The sequence below is a fragment of the Talpa occidentalis genome, unplaced genomic scaffold (genome assembly GCF_014898055.3).
Source record: "Talpa occidentalis isolate TD23 unplaced genomic scaffold, MPIMG_talOcc4v2.1 talOcc4.6, whole genome shotgun sequence".
NCBI lineage: Eukaryota > Metazoa > Chordata > Mammalia > Eulipotyphla > Talpidae > Talpa > Talpa occidentalis.
Genome location: NW_023604972.1, coordinates 43,616,259 through 43,633,526, shown reverse-complemented (window position 1 = coordinate 43,633,526; position 17,268 = coordinate 43,616,259). Strand labels below are relative to the sequence as shown.

The following is a 17,268-nucleotide window of genomic DNA, read 5'->3' as shown; positions in this document are numbered from 1 at the left end:
AAGAGCTACTATACAATGCAAAATCACTAAATATTAAATAGTGTTATGTTTTCAAGACACAGAAGACAGATACTACTCTTGACAAATGGATCCAGGAAACAAGAGGTGAAAGTTGAAATTTGCAGAAAACTGATTACTATGCCCCAGGGGCCCTTTGGGGGCTTTGTGTTTCTCTTCTGTGCAATTCTGGATTCTGGCAATTTAGGCATCTTGGTTCTCAGAGGGGAAATGATTCCACTCAGGGTCACAGCAAGATCTTATTAAAGTAGTTAATAAGACAAAGTTCCTATTCATTAGTTAGAAGAACTTGAATACCTGAAAGATCTTGTCACCAAATACCAGCAGGTAGGGAAAGCAGTCACTGTCCTGGCAGGGATAATTGATTCTGATCATCAGGCAGAAGTACAGCTGAGGGGAGAGAAAGGATGTGTTTGGTGCTCAGGTGATCCACTTAGTAACTGTATGCCTAATTTTAATGTTAAATGTGGTGGCAACAATAGTCTGGGAAGGTCATGGGGAAAAAGTGGCCCATGGCTATTCTTATTCAGAGGTGTCTGCCCACTGCAGCAACCAGTCACTAGACTAGCAGAGATGCTAGTTGAAAGCAGACTCTAGAATAGATGGTAGATGATAGGCAGGATAAGTAACTATTCCTTCCTTAAAAGCAGATATAATGGCAGGGATAATAGTTTTCCTCATTAACCTTCCTCCAGAAAAGAAAACCAAACAGGGTGTTGGAGGACCTTCCCACAAAATTTATTATACAAAGCAAGTGGATCTAAGCCGAGCACAGAGTTGCCTATAGCAGCGTCAATGTGTGTCACCCAGATCCTTTCCAGTTCAGTCCATTCACTTCCTCAGTGGTGGGCATATTGGTAGTAAGCAGTTCTCAACTGAGTTTCCTTTCTGGCACTTTACACCAGCTAGAGGGAACTGCCTAAATCAAATTTATGCAGATGGGAGCCTGCAGCTAACGCTCTCATTAGAGACAACACAAAGGATCACCTCGGCCAGGCCCCAGTGCTCCTTGTCAGATTAATGGAGATTTTTGTTGCAAAGGTATAGCAGTTCCAAGTCTCCTTCTGTCCAGCTCTGTTTTTTTACTGCACCTTTAGGTGTTGCTACCCAAATCACCTGTGGTATAAACATCTCTGTCTTAGAGTGTGATTTTCAGGTTTCTAACATGTGACAGAAGGTTTGCCCATAGTGTATCCCACTAGAAATATAGCAAAGAATAGTCTCATCACTGAATTTTTTGACATTGGTTGCCTTGATTTTTAAAGTCGAGGATTTGCTTTTTGTTGCCTAAATTTATGATGCAAAATGATACATTAGTTTTCTTTAGGATTTTATAAATAGCAGCAAGACTGGAAATATTTTTACATGCTCATTTATAAAATGGCTGTAAGCATAAATATTGTTGGACATGTGTTTATATGTCATCAGCCAATGGCTATTTCTTTTTCACCTTTCCAACTTCTACATGGTGCATAGCAGATGATTTTGAACTCTGCTGGTCTTGTTTGCCATCAAATAAGACACAATTTTTTCTTCCAATCTCTCAAATTCCTAGAAAGGCCAATTAATGAAATTGGGTAGAAAATGGGATTGGAAAAATGCTAAATATAAACAGGATTTTTATTAAAGGACTGTAAGCATACTTCATGACTTCTCTTTGTTTATTTAAGCTTTTCAAACTTGTGACTTCAACTTTTCCAAGGCTGGGCTATTTTCTCTGGATGAAGGGCTACATATTTCAGCACTGAAAATGCAGACATAGCACTCAGCATCCATGGCCTGGATGCTGGAATCCCCTTTAGACAGACAAAGCCTTCACTTTTCATCTGACTTCATTAGGAAAGATTAAACAAACTTAAGGATATTTGGAAGTCTTCTCAAAAGTCAGAAATATTTTAATAACCTTCCAAACTGCCACTGACATTTTAAATCTTGATTATGCAAAGAACTTCATCTCTGGGACATGGAATTACCTGCTGCCAAAAATAACTCAGTTGAGACCTGAAATTTTTTTCTAGCTCTGAGAGAAATGATGTGAGTAGGATTAGTTAACAGACCAGAATCTCCATTTTGAGCAAAGACATCATGTGTGATTAATAAAATATTTGGAAACAGGCAGCACCTGACTTAGGAAGGATTAACTTGAGAAGTTCAATCTTTATAGGTTTATTATAAGTAGTACTTTAACTACAGTGAACATACTTTGTATTTATGATTACCTAAGAGCTGAACTGATGTGCCCTTAGAGTTAAGTCAATGCAAATAACTAGGGATAAAACAAGGTGGTATATGGATTTGAGAGGTGGGAAAGAAATCTTTTCATCTTATGGATTCATGATTGGCTAAAGAGCTTGTTCCTAAACTCAGCAATAAATTCTGGCAAAGACATTGATTGCTCCTTTTACAAAGTCTTATTACCAGAGCTTGGGAAACCCTCAAGAAAATGTGTTAAGTGATGTAAAGGATGGTTTAGCCATTCAGAAAGAGAACTGGATGGCAAATTATCAGATTTCAGGGGGAGTGAAGAGGCCTGATACAAAGGCATTGGCAGCTTCTCCGGAGAAGTTAGCTGAAGTCTTTGAAGATGAAGGCTACTCATCAAGAAAAGTGCTCCATGTTTTTGAGAAAGGAACAAGAGATCGTTGTTAGAGAAATCACCTTTGAAACTGCTCTTTAACTCCTTAACTTGTGCTCATTAACTCACCAGAGGAAAATTTTGCCCTGATTGAAGGAAATGTTAAATGCTTCCAGGGTCCCCAGAACAATGAAAATGGCTGATTCTGACTGATATGAAAGCTAGCAGGTAAAGTAGTCCACACTTCACAGAACTCATATTTTCAGGAACTGAACTATCAGCCCATGCTTGTCTCTTCCCCAAATATTTTCAAATACAGATTTAATGAAATGTTTTGGTTTTACGTATTAAATACATGTGTTAAAGTGTGTAGCCAAAGCATTGGAATTTCATGATCATCTTACAGTTTAATTACATGAAATGGATTTTTTAGGGACAAAACTCAATTTATAACTATGGGGCTCTTTAAGCTATCATCCAGAAACTTTATAATGAATTGTGTCAACATCTGCATGTCTAATTCCAGTTTTTCATCCCCTCTGAGTCATAGAGGAGGGAAAAGAAGAGACAGGGCTTAGTGGTTATTGGGTACTATTTCATAAACACCACCGCCAAATATTGTCATCTCATTTTTAAGTTATCTGAGGATCGAGGAGCTTAGGTTACATGTGTAGGGTTAGTGAAGTCAGTAATTGGTAGAACTGAGACTTAACTGCAGGTTTATTTGCTGGTTAAAACTGGTGGACGCCAGACACCTTTAACATCAGTACCACCTGAAAGCTTATTACAAATGCTTTACCTATGATCTTTCCTACAAGTGTGTATGTAAAGATATAACATGAAATTATTAGTTTGTAAGTAAACATTGTGACTTTTACTTTTTATGGCAAAATATGCCTAATTCAACCTAATATGCATATGGTAGATTATCAATAGGAGTAGGTGGAAAAGTGGATAAAGCATGAAGTTTGGAACCAGGGCACCAGGCTCCAGAGCCAAACCCCGCTGTGCTCAGTTTCTCAATTTACCGCTAACCTCGGGCAAGTCAGATTCCTCATACCATAAAATGGGAATAATAGTACCTGTCTTCTAGGGTGGTGGTGAGAATAAATTGAGTTGATGGTAGTAAATTGTTCATAATAATGTCTGGTACATTATAAGTGCCTGGTAAATATTAACTCTTCTTATGATTAATCAGGCAGATTCTATCACTTTGTAACTGTGTGAACTTGGATGAGCCCAGTTCTTCCCATCTGTAAAATGTTGAAAAATAATTTATCTTGTGTAGTTATTTTATTTAGTAAGGGTCTACTTTGATAGTCTTTGTTCTAAATACTGTTCTACATATTTTACAGGTTTTGATGTGTTTAATTTTCATAACAGCCTAATGAAGCAGGTACTACTCTGATCCTCATTGTACAGAAAAAGAAACTGATGAATTATAAGGTTAAATAATTTTTTCAAGGGAATACATGTGTTGATGAGCTGAGCTGAGTTTTCAAACCAGACACACTAGTTCCAGAGTCTGAGATTGCAGTGGCTCCTCCAAGCTGTGGATGCAGTGAATATCTGTGAAGCATTTCCAGTTCCTGACACATTGCGGAAGCTCAGTACATGTCAGCTCCTCTTCCATCTTTGCAATAAATACCATTTGAATTCTCACAGAAAGCAAAAGGATAAGAAGGGATCAGTTGATCTACATGTTTTCCTAGAATGCCCATTATTTTGTAATAGCAGCATCCCTGTGCTCTTTGGGGGCACCAGAAATATGTTAGCACACCCTCCTCTGATTATGTTCATCTCGAATCTTTTCTATGGCCAGGTTAGAGTTCCAGCAGGCAATGGGTGCACCCACATGCACCCATGTGGTGCAGCAGTCAATGATGACAGTTGGGAGCAGAGCAGCTGGCGGGCAGAGCCAATATTTCCAATGACTGAGAACAAGTAATGGAGATAAGTCAGCAAAAGGGCTAGTGTCAGACAGCAGTTCCTAACACCCTGTCCTGCTGTTCTGGTGTCCCTGATGAGGATGTTATAGGAATATTACATGGGACAATTCTGGATTATTTCATACATTGTAGGATTTGGAGCATCCTTGGCTGTCAGACACTAAATGCCAGTAACTCTGTCAGTCAGAGTAACAACTAAAAACAAAACCCAAAACACAACAAAAAATGAAACTCCATGCCACACATTATGGCTTTGGAGGTAGCAGTGGTGTTATAAACTCTGCAGAGAACTGATCCCAGCCAGGCCCTTGGAATTTATCTGAGACAATGAACAGTAGGCTGTGTCTTATATTGCTTTGCTGTTTAAAACTGAGGGGCAGCCGGAAATATTTAGCATCAGTACCACCTGAAAGCTTATTATAAATGCAGAATCTGAGGTTCCACTCCAGACCTATGAATCAGAATCTGAATTTTAACAAGATCCCTGGTGATTTTCATGCAAATTAAAGTTTGAGAAGCATTGTCATATTAGATAGAACAAAGGCTTTGGGGTGAGAAGGTCCAGGAATAAAATTGAGACTCTGCCTCTTATAGGAGTGTGACCATGGGAAGTTTCACTTAATTTTTCTCAGTCTCTGTAAATTTCCCTGTCTCTGTAAAGATTTTAAAACCTTCTTCATGGTGTAGGCATTCAACAAATGTCATTTCCCATCTCTTCTTTTCCCGTCCATCAGAGAACATAGGAAAACCAGTTTTGCTCTTTGGTGATCATTAGGGACTTATCACCTAGGAAACTGGCAAGAAATGAGAGGGTGATATTCATTTCCTCTCTGCTCTGTCTCTTCTCCCCGTCCCTCCTCACTCCCTTGCTTTCTTTCCACCGATGGAAACACTGTACTTTCCACATTTCAGCTGGGGCATGAGCAGCACTGGAAGAGAAGGCTGAACTGGATTTGACCAGGGTTGGGGGAGGTCAGTTAGAAGGAACAAATTTAAATCTGGGACTGATGTAACAAAGAATTAATGTGTAAAGGAAGAGGACAGTGTTGATTAGGCAGGATAGTAGAGGGATGAGAACCACAGAGGCATCCAGAATGAGATGGACAAAACACACCAAAACATTTTCAACTTTTTGTTGTGATTCCAGCGTACCCTACACACCACCCTATCAAAGTGCCCATCACTCTATACAGAGATTTTACTGATTTATTAGATTGAAAGTCATTTTTATGGATAAATATTATCCTTATTATGTCTTGTTTTACTATTTTATACATCTAGAATGTCTAAATGAATACTGTTTGTTGAAAGAGCAATGAACAAATGAGTGAAATTTTTCTTCCTAGGCTACAATTCCATCATAGGACATAACTTCGAGGAATCTCTGGAATGCTTAAAGTGAGGCCCTCCATGAGCAAATGATCCCTGTGGTCATTCCCACATGCCTCTCTCAGCTACTGCCTGACTTTCTCTCTTACATAGGCGTCCGAAGCTAAGAAGAACCGAGGGGAAGGATAGAAAGTTGGCAAAGTCTCTAGCTAACCATTCTCCTTGGCTCGTAGTTTTGACTATGGTTGGATTGAGAGCCTGTTACTTTTCAGGAAACCAGCTGCCTCAGATTCCAGGAGATAAGTGAGGCTAGGAATGAATGATTGTACTTTTCTTTACTGATGAGCCATTTGGCTTCTGTATCCAAGAAGTCAGCCCAGGGATTTACCCGAACCCAGACAGGAACATTGAATGTGGCACAGGGGAGCCACATAAAATCCAGTCTCTCCATTATGCAGGAGAAGAGGCTAAGGTTGTTATGCTGGGAACCCTGAGGCTTGCTGGGGAGCTGCAGCTGCCTGACAACAGCAGTGGCTGGAGAGACAATAGCGTTGCAGGACAGACAATAGCCTTGGGGCCATGTCTGTTTAATAGGACTGCTTGGTTTGTTTCCCTGCTTTATGGAAATGGATGTTCAGGAGGAGACTACACAATGCCTCAAACAGCCCCTGGGTTCAGGACCTGAGATTCATTGCCACTGAGGATTTCTCCTCCTGTGACAGTTAAATATATTTCATTTCATTGCATATCAACTTCACAGCTTATCTTCATGGCTTACCAAAACCATCTGCAGCTTGGAGCATCCTTTTAGGAGAGGAAGGATGGGACTGGTGGGTGTTAAAGGAGGAATGGTCCATGGAACTTCATGTTGAAAGTAAATAAAGGAAACCCCACTTTTATTTCCCTGAGTTCTTCCTAGCTGGTCTTTTTCAAGTTCCAGCTTTCTGGAGAATGCACTCTTCTTCCCAGAAGCCTCCAAGTGGAAATCAGGCAGCTGAGAGGGGTTGGTGGGTGGATGGGTATTTGGAACGACCCAGGGCCCTGCATGCTGCAAGCTAAGTGCTGAGAATGGTTTTGAACCCCTTCTCTATTGCCCCCAGCCCCCCACTTATTTTTCTATTTGATGGAGGTGAAAGAGATTGGCTAGAGAACTAGAGGGATGAGAGAGGAGAGAAAGAACAGCTAGGCAGGGGACAGTATTAGGCATATTATATATAGTGTGTGCCATTCTCTCTCTGTGTTCTTAAAATTTTTTTTAATGGTAGAGACAGTATCCACTTCAGCAGCTCTTGGCATCACATTTTGATGTGAGCTTTGAGTCACCTGCTATATAAAGGCCGATGCCTAGTGAGATGTTGGCTGAGGACAAAAGGAGCATGAGATGGCATGTGGAAAGAGGTTATAAATACCAACATGGTCATGGGACTAGTTGCAGAAAGGAAGTCTGTAACTATGCCTAATATCTTCCTTGCTTGGAAATATGCATATCATATGTATAGATCAAAGCTGTGTGTGTAGAATCAATTCTTTCTCCTCACCAACCCTCTATCTAACATAATGTGGCTAATCCTATCATTTGCTATTTAAGTCAGGCTGCATCTGAGGAGAGGAGTGACTATTTCAGAGGAGAGGAGTGACTATTTCAGAGATAAAGTGATCTATAGAGCCTTGTTTTTCTTTTAGGGGGCAGGTGAGAGCACCTTCAGTTGAGTCAGGGGTGGTTATCGTTGTATCACATGTTAGGGATGACACGATGTTGTCCTTTCTGGGAAGTTCTAATCTGGAGTTAGAGGGGCGGACTGTGCAGTCTATTTTCAATGCAGCACCGTGACCATCCTTCCCTAAGACCCCCTCCGCAATTCAGGGTGGAGCTGGAACTACATTTGTTATGACCCCTTTGGCCACACTGTCCCAGAGAGAGCATGTCCATGAGAGGGTCTCAGGTGAGAGACGGAAGATGGGCAAAGGGCAAAGCTCTTCTCCAGGGACTGTTGCTGAGAAACCCCTGCCCCCCCACTGCCACCTGAGACAGAGCAACTTCCCGGAGCCCCAAGCACTTCAGCAGTCACCTGCTCCTGGCTTCTGCCTCTTTCTCTTCCTGTGCTTTCAGTTTGTGTTAAATTCTAATATCTACACAGAATCCTATTCCTTAATATTTTAATAAATATAACTCTTAAGGTTTTAATATAGATCCCAGGATGGCACAGCAAGTGTTGATTTCCCCTGATAATCCCTGTTACAGGTCAAATGTGCTGGCATGGGGCTGGAGGGGGCATTTGTCTCTTGCACTCCCTGACAAAACCCAGCTTCTGTATGACTTAAACTTTTCAACACTCCCCCCAGCAGTGCTTGTGACGTGACTTCTGTCCAAGTGCAAGGGGTGAGGCTAGTGAGGACGACTGTGCTCTGAACTTCTCAGCGCAGCAGCTGTGTGGATCTGGTGACCGGGAGGGGCAGCCTGGAGGCCCCTGTTGTTGAGTTGGCTCCGCTGCTGAGGTGGTGATTGCTGAGTGGGTAACCTTGGCTCAAGTACCGGCCTTTAGCTGGAGACGCTACAGAATCAGGCGCCTGTGAGGTCTCAGGAATCTTCCTTTAAGGAGGACCTTGTTTCTGTGATGGGCATCTAGTTTGGGCTTTAAGTCGTTCCAGACGAGGTTCAGACATGTTGACTGAGTGTAGGTGCCAGGAGCATCCGGTGTGGAATGAGGCCTCCGTGAGGTAGTCAGAGCATGAACTCTAAGGCCAACTGTCACCATTTGAATTCTTCCCCACCACTTATCAGCTATATGATTTGGGAAGTTTTGCCCCAATTGACCCTTAGTTTCCTCAGCTGTACAATGGGGAAATGAATAGTATCTACCTCATAGATATGTTAATCCATGTAAAGTGCTTAGAACAGTATCTGGCTCATAGTGTCATGTGAGAAGCTGTCATTATTTTTACATCACCAAGAAAACGCGAGTGCCATGATGGTGCTTTGATAAGTTGGGGATGTTATTCCAAGGGCAACATCCTATCCCAGGCTGCTGCGGACTCTCTTGTGACTCCTTGTGGAGAGCAGGGACACTGTCGGTGGAAACAAAGAGGGAGGTTTTCACTAAAACTCTGGGAGGTAGTTCTGTCAGTCCTCTGACAGAGCTGGGGGTGGGAGAGGCAGCCTCCCCTGGCAGGGGACACAGCCCAGCAGGGCAGCAAGAGCCAGCAGAAAGGTAACAGTGTCTGGAAGGGGACATGTGCTTGGGTGCTGACTGCGCTCTGCTCTGGGCTGCATGCCACACACCCTCAAGATGGCCCAAAATAGCTGAGGGTCCCATATTAGTAGGGGGTGTGGGAGTCTTAAAAGCTGGGAGATGTTTATGTCAGATACCAGTCCTTTGGGTGGAAAAGGACCAAGTGTTCTGGTGACAAATAGACCTGGCTTGAATCCCACCTACACTACTTACTAAACTGTAAAGACTTGGAGAGCAGGAGTCAACATTCATTCTTCAGAAGGATCCAGTACATGCATGAATGAATTTAATATCCTGGATCCTCATTTTCCCCATCTATAAGATGGGGAGAGTGTAATTATCATACGAGCTGATACAAGGATTGCATTAATGCCACAGGCACCTAAAGTCCCTAATATTAGAAACCTTCTTTTTTACAGTGAATATTCAATATTTTGCTTAGAAACAAATTTGTTGATGCAAAATAATTAATGCTGTTTTAGTGCAATAATTTCGCTCACTCTACATTTGCCAACAATTAGATCCTTTAAGAGAAGAGATCATACATCCTACAGGGGTTTTCCCAATTTGATCAGTGCTTTGCAAGTGTCATTTATGACTCAATGCTCTCTGATAAAAATCAAAATGGAGCTAGCTTTTGGTGAGTATTGTTGAAATTTATGAGAATAGAAGATTGCAGATAGTTTACTAGTAGTTAAATAGATTATGATCTGACTTGGAAAAACTATAACACAGGAGAAAATACCAGTTAGAACCCAAGACCCAAGAATTCATAATATGTAAACATTACACATTAAGGACAAGGTCTTTTCTTTTTATGCATATTTAAAGTGCATTCTGAGCAATCCTGTTCAGGCTGACTTGGAATAATAGTCTTTACCTGTTTTATTCTCATGTTAGGTCCTCAAGAAATGAATGAATACACAGCAGGAAAGGACAATGTTTCATGCTTGGACCTGTTTCATTCCCCATTTTGACTGCCTCGTCAATCTTCCATGCTGTGCCACTGAAGTCCAGGTACCTAAACCTATTCAACCTGACTTTATGTCTGTATCCATTATTAACCTAATGAGATTAGTTTGCAGGTGGTTTCATTTCTGTCTGGTTGCAAAATACATGGACTTTGTTGGTGCTCTTTTATTCAGAATCAGAATAATCTTTGGATAGCTTTTGGTGGTTGAAATTATATTCTAGATGATTAAAACTGCCTGCTATTTGGAGAATGGAGGGTGTGCTGAATTTTATATTGTGAAGGAGGAGGAAACAAGTATCAAATGTGCTAATTGCAATATATCTTACTGTGACTTGATTATGTATTACTACCTATTTATTGGTCAAAGTATTTATTTTTACATCTATTTTACAAGGAATGGCATATAGTTAAAATCAAAATCATTTTGTGGAAGTTTCTTTATTTTGGACCTCCAATTCTGTTTTAGTATAAGTGAGACCTCCCTGCTCTGCAGAAAATATTATTTATTGATGTGGGATAAATTTTCCTTAACAACAAGCCAAGCTACTAATATGAGCAGTACTGAGGTATCAACCTATTGACTGAAATAAAAACATATATATGTATAAATATGTGAATCACCACTGTTAGATGCAAGCTTTTAACAACTTTAATTGATATAATTATCAGTATGCAATATGTCTTACAACAAATGTAGGTACAACAACATTAAATTGCAAAGAAGTTGCACATCTTTCCATATTTAAATGATGTTGGCTAACTCACCCCAAGAAAGCAATCTGGCATTGATCTCTTGGTTAGCACTATCACCAATATCAACTAGCACTTTAAAATCAAAGTTGAAATGGTACATTCATTTGCCAAAAAGAGGTTAAAGGCAAAGAAGGTGAATCAACGTGCAAATTAGCATCTGGCCCACTTGCAAGATTCATTTCCCAGATGCGAGGGGTTGAACCATGCACCCTTGTAATCAATATGAAGGACAAACAGATGACATCAAACTCAAATCGACTCCACAAAGGGTCCCCAATAGTTCAGGATGGTAAAGGCCAGAGGTCTACTTCTGTTAGTGCTCGGGTATCCACACTGTGTTACCCTAAACTCCTGGCTCCTACTTAATTATCAGTGAGACCTTTGCCCAGGGCCATCCTTTCATTTGGAGATGGAAATTGTCTTTGTGGAAACCAGGCATGGTTAACCCTGTGGTCAGTCAGCTGCACTGGGGGGCAGACTGGGGTGTAACAGCTGTGAGTGACTCTGACACAACTGGTATTCTATAGATTTAAGTAAAAACTACACACCAGTATAACAACCAACAGGAAACTGAGATCACTTATACATCTAACTAATACTTAAAATACTTAAAATATTTTTCTCCAGGAACTGAAAACACTGTAGACATGATTTCATTAATCCTCACAACATACTTGTGAGGTAGCATGGGGTGAGGACTGTATGAAAGCATCACCCCCATTTAAGAAATAAAGACACAGATGTCCAGGGAGGGCAGGAGACTTCATTGCTGCCATGGGAAAAACAGTTGAACCCCACGCTCATTATTTGCTATCTATGCTCTGGAAGAAGCTGCTTGCCTCCTCCTGCTCTGACATTCTCTCTTCATGGCAAGTCCTGTCCCTGGATGGTATGTGTTGTTTAGATCTACTGGAGTCTTTCCTTGGGTAGACCCGAACAGACTTCCCTGAGGTAAAGGACGTCCATTACCAGCATACATTTCAAATGTGTGTGCATGCGTTTGTTAGGCAGTGTTTATTGATTGAATTCAGGTGCTAAAATCCTTTGGCCAACTCAAAAATTAAAAAAAAAATGCATTGGGTAAAATGAGGTTCAGCCTACAGGTATGTATACTAACATAACGAAGAGTGCTTGAGTTTTTATAAAAGCTGTCAACTTGCTGCCTAAATCTACATTAGGTCCAGAGCCTCTCTTTGTCACAGGATTTGGAAATTATTACTAGCAAACAAACCCATCTTGCTTGCTGAGTCTGAGGCTTACAGTCAGTCAGGGTTCCCTGGGAAGTGGTTAGTCCCTTGACCCATGACTGAAGCAACATCCAGAAGTGCACCTCTCCAAAGGTGCATCATGGATGGCTTGTTGAAATGTTTTTGGTAGAGGGAGAAAAAAAAATATGGAATGTTCTGTTTTTATTGAATAGTATAGTCCTGTGCTAAACTGAAAACCTAGGAAGGGGAGGAAGATGGTAGGAAAGAGGAAAAATTATTCAAGCCATACATGGCCAGAGGTTATCCTGGCCATTTTTCTGGACACGTCTACTTTCTTGTTTTTTTTTAATTATCAGAATTCTGATTTTACCAACTCCTGTTGAAAAATATTTTTGGGGATTGCTCCTTTGGGAGCTAAGGAGTTTTGGAATGATTTCTTTCAGGGTGTTGGATGACACATTGTGGAAGTGACTTGAGTCTCGGGCCTCTGACCCAGAGGGCTAGAACAGCATGGGTGGTGGTGCCCATGTCAGTGCTTTGCTGGCCTACAGAGGGGATGGGATGAGCTGAGAGTCAAGTTTCTGTAAACTAAACAGAGTCATGGCAGCAGGTCCAAGTTTAGAAATATAAACTGATCCAGTTTCAGGTTCTTTATGACATTGTAGGACCACATAATAGATTCTGAAACAGGACCCAGCACATGTTTTTGCCACATGAAATTATCACATTTAATGCTGGTTGCTAATAGCAGGTATTATAAGACAGAAGTATAGCTTTGTAGAACATACATACAAATAAAAAGGCAATCATGCCCAAAACAACCCATCAGTCAATATTTTGAAATAAACGTTTAACAAATAATTTGATTTCATTCAAAATGAAAAATGTTATTAGTCTGTGAATATCTTGTTCCGTCACAATGGACATTGCAATAAATTAGGGTTTCTCAAATTCAGCACTATTGACTTGGGCCAGAGAATTCATGAGGTGGTGGACTAGCCTCTACCCACCAAGCTGGGATACCCCCAAATTGTAACAATGTGACCACTGTTACATGGTATCCTTTGGGGGAAAAATAGCCTGCTGACTGAAAACCATTGTCATAAACAGATGTCGGTGAAGATGACCAGTTCTTTTTCTAAACTCATAGCACAGAGCTTCATTTACCCTGGAGAGTCCATTTACTAAAAGGGAGAATTAATAAGGGAAGCATATAAGAAAAATCAATGGATTAATCGTGGTGTCTTTTCTTGTGGAAATGCCTCTCAGAACAACTGCAGACAGACTAGTGCCTTTACATTTTTCTTTTAAAAACAGTTTACAGCCATTACCCAACAGGCAATAAGGCAGCCAACCAGATTTATGGGTACACAGCAAGGATTCTGTGGGCTCCGCCAGCCGTGGATGTCTCTGACTATTATTGAGGGCTGATTCCCACATTCCCTAACAGGTGCTCAGTGCTCCCCTCTGCTCATTGCTTCCACCCTCCTGCACTCCCCGCACTGGATACTCAAGCCACATGTCTCTTCCTTTCTCTCTACTACTGAGCTCACCTCTTAGCCTTCTGTGGAATGGCAATGCCGCTGAAAGCTTGTGGGCTGGGGACATAGCTGCAGTGGCTGCCAGGGCATCTTTAGCAAATAACAGTGATCTAGAGGGGGAAAAGGTAGGAGACTTTGCTCCTTGGCCTGCTGACCTCCTCCAGGGCACCTTCTATTTTCCTCTTTCATTAATTAGGCAGCTCAGGAGCTGGTATGCAGTGTGTTGAGCCTAGCAGCTGCCCTGTCAGACAGCCAGATAATCAGAGATAAAAGGAATCTGAGAAACCTCTGCTCCCACACATGCAGGGCGGAATCCTCCCTGTCCTCATTTCCTTTCACCTCATTGACAGTTAAAGTAACTTCCTAAATAAAAGTTTAAGAAATGCCACAAACAAAAAGGTCCCTTAAAAGTAACCCCTGACAAAACAACTCAGTTCCTCTTCCTCAGTCCTTCTCCAAGTGGGTCAGGTGGTGGGAACAGAAGCCTCCAGCATGGTGGTCTGGCCTGACCTGCCCAAGGTTGGCCCATTTCATCTGCAAATCAGTCTTCACATACCTTGAAATAATGATTCTTTTTGTACCAGGGAGGGGGAGTTACAGCAGCCAGAGGAGAGGGAGGAAAACGAAACAATCATACCAACGAAACAGGGCTTAAGATTGTCGCTCAGTGGGCATCAGGTACTTGTAATTAATTCTACTGGGTAAGCACTTATAAATAAAGAATAGTTATTCCTCCTCTCAGGCCATGTTCCTTTGTTAGGAGTCATCATACAGAGGATTGTTGTAGTTGCCCCAGGACCCATAGTCGTGGTCATCCAAAAGCCTTCCGTAGGAGGAGTGCCTGTCGGGGAGAAGAGAAGGGCTGTGGTTAGTTGGAGAAGTTGCCCATCTGAGGACAGTCCATACCCTGTGGCCTGAAGTGGGGAGGCCTACCAGAGGGGAAGACGTGCTTCCTCACCAGGACATCCCCTGGGAGCAGACCGAGCGGTGGAGGCTCCCATCCTCCATCCCCTGTAAGTTATCACAGATCCCACTCGGGTGCCCGCTGTGGCCTTCCCTTGTGGTCAGCTGGGTCCTTGCTTTTCCCTTTCACCTCTCAGGAGAAGAAGGAGGAGTAATTTCCATGGCCATTTAATCAGAAATACTGAGAAAGGGAAGGTTGCACTCTTGGCATCTTGACTTAGTTCTTGGGCTTAATTTTCCCTGAAATAACGACATAACCACAACTGCTGCTGTTTTCACCACCCCTCCTGATGGTTATCTAGTGTTCTACAAACTACAGAGAGCTTCTACTTTGTTCTTTTTAACTTGATCCCCCAAATAAAGCCACAAGGCAGTTTTTGCTTGTCCTTATTTCTCCAATGAGGAAAATAAGTCTCAGAGATGTTAACTGACATGCTCAAACTCATCCAACTGAGCTGTGAATCAAATTCTGTCTCCTGGATCTAAATCTAGTACTCTGAGGTCAGTTTCCCAGAGTAGATTAGCACTGTAGTTCAATGGTAATGTGGGGTGAACATACTTTGCTGGGTTATTCTGGGAACATGTCCTATAATTAATATTATTTCTATAAGAAGTCAAAATCAAATCATAATTATTCCTCTGTTCAAAAGCTTTGAGTGGTGCCTCATCTCACACAGAGTAAAGTCAAAGTCATAACAGGATGTGACCTATAGGCTCTGGCCTCTGCTACTTTTCTGAGCTCGTCATAGCTATTATAGTCCACCTTGCTCCCTCTGCTCCAAATATGTGGCCTCCTTGCTCTTCCCCCTGATGCTTAGCCCTTTGTGGCACTTACTGTTCCTTGAGTTTGGAACAATTGTCCTGCAGTTCTCTCCACAGAGTTCTCTCCTTCATCTACTTCAAGTCTGATTTAATGTCACCTTCTCTGTGAGGCTTTCCCTAAGAACTCTGTTAAACTTGCAACTCCCACCCCCAACCCTCCCTGCTAAACTTTCCTCACAATATTCATCATCTTCTAACAAGAATATCATTTACTTATTTATTTTGTTACTTCTTCTCTCCCCTCATTAAACTATAAGTACAGACTATTTGCTTACTCTGTTTGTTCTTGGCTCTATCTCTGGCACTTAGAAGACTATTTGGTACATAGTAAATCCTCAGTAAATGTGGAAGAAACAGTGACTGGAAACATATATATACAGAAGAACCATTTTATTCATAATGTGGGAGCGTCCCAAAGAGGATTATTTTAAAACTGAAACTAATGACAGGATTGGGAGGGCACCGCCACATGAACATCTGGTGTTTCTGCTAGTGTGTCCGTTATTACACCTTCCACTGGAAATCAGCTATGCTATTTATAGGACAGATACACATATCTACTCTCCCAAACCTTCCTTTTTTCTCAGATATGAAAAGTATACAAAATGAAAATATAATCTGAAAGGCACAGACAACAAATCATTTGCTGTATCTGTTGCTGAAATAATTACTGTCGTTCTTCTGAAGTTTGTTTACCATGGCTGAGTATTTGAAAAGAGATGATCTCTTGCAGAGAACTCGCTCTTACTGTGCTGCTTTCAAACTCTTAGCCTTCAGACTTCTGATTTCCCATCCCAAAGGCTGGCTCAACTGACCCAGTCAACAGCTACATCTGGAAACTTGAGGCTATACTACAATATACTTTGTCTTCCTTGCAGGCCCATATTACTTTCTCAGGCAGGAGAAGGAAGGAGACCACGAATAACATGCCACTGCTCTTCTGGTTGACAGCAATAGATGTGGCGGCCAGTTTTGCTGAATAAGGGTCTGACTATCTATTACCAATATTCCCCCCACATCAAAAATCTCCAATTCCAGTGACATCCTTTAACAGGATGGTTGAGAAATGGAAGCTACAGAATGAATAAGTGAAAACCTGGGGATAACAATACTGGAGCTGGGCCTAAATTTTAGCATAACTCACTCTTGCTGGCCTGGCAAACATCTACCGCATAAATGCGTTCCCGTATCGATAGGGTGCTCCTGACTCACCTTTATATGATCATTGAACTTCTCACAGCATTGTTATATCTAGTATATAATTTTATTCACATAAAATATCAGTTTGGCCAGTGGATGTAGATACTTAAATCTGCTTTGAACCCTCTGTTTCTTCATCTAGTAAATTCAGAAATTTAAAAAATATGCATTAGGGTTGTTGGGAGGATTTAAATGAGATAATGAATATAAAAGGGCTGACACATGTATATGCATAATGAATGGTGCCCAATATTAAAAAAAATTTTCTTATAATGAAACTTACTCAAGCACAGGGAGATCTACAAATTGTAAGAAAGAGCATTGAGTGAAAAGTGATCCTCCCTCTCACTGGGAACTCCTGAAACTTTACCCCCAGTTTAACAATGAAACCAGCTTCTTATTGTAATTTTTTTACTTGATCAGTTCTATTTGTGAATCTGCTATATTCTAAGACATGTCTATGATATAAATATCAGAAAAACAGAGGGAAAAAGATGAGTCTCTACTTTCATTTTTCTTTGCCTTATTATTTGAATTAAGGGTGAGTTGAGCAAAATACTATTGATAAAGAAAATGAAGCAAGAGGGGTAGATAAACCATATTTTGGAATGTACTGAAACTATAGGGCTTGTTTTAATATATTAATGAGTCTAAACAAGAACTGGTTGTGCTCGGATTCCAGCCAGGTTTGCATAAATCCTGTAATA

The 17,268-nt window shown here is 41.2% G+C and overlaps 1 protein-coding gene across 3 annotated transcripts in view; it reads right to left on the bottom strand.

Annotated features, from left to right (window-relative positions):
• Positions 1 to 10,685: 10,685 nt before the first annotated feature.
• The window catches only part of PARM1 (prostate androgen-regulated mucin-like protein 1), a 112,667-nt gene continuing 106,084 nt past the window's right edge, over positions 10,686 to 17,268 (bottom strand). For all 3 annotated transcript variants that reach the window (XM_054688509.1, XM_054688508.1, XM_054688507.1), the window contains one exon: positions 10,686 to 14,417. In XM_054688509.1, coding sequence (XP_054544484.1) covers positions 14,333 to 14,417 — 85 coding nt within the window. In that variant the 3' untranslated portion in view covers positions 10,686 to 14,332. The remainder of the gene's footprint in view (positions 14,418 to 17,268) is intronic.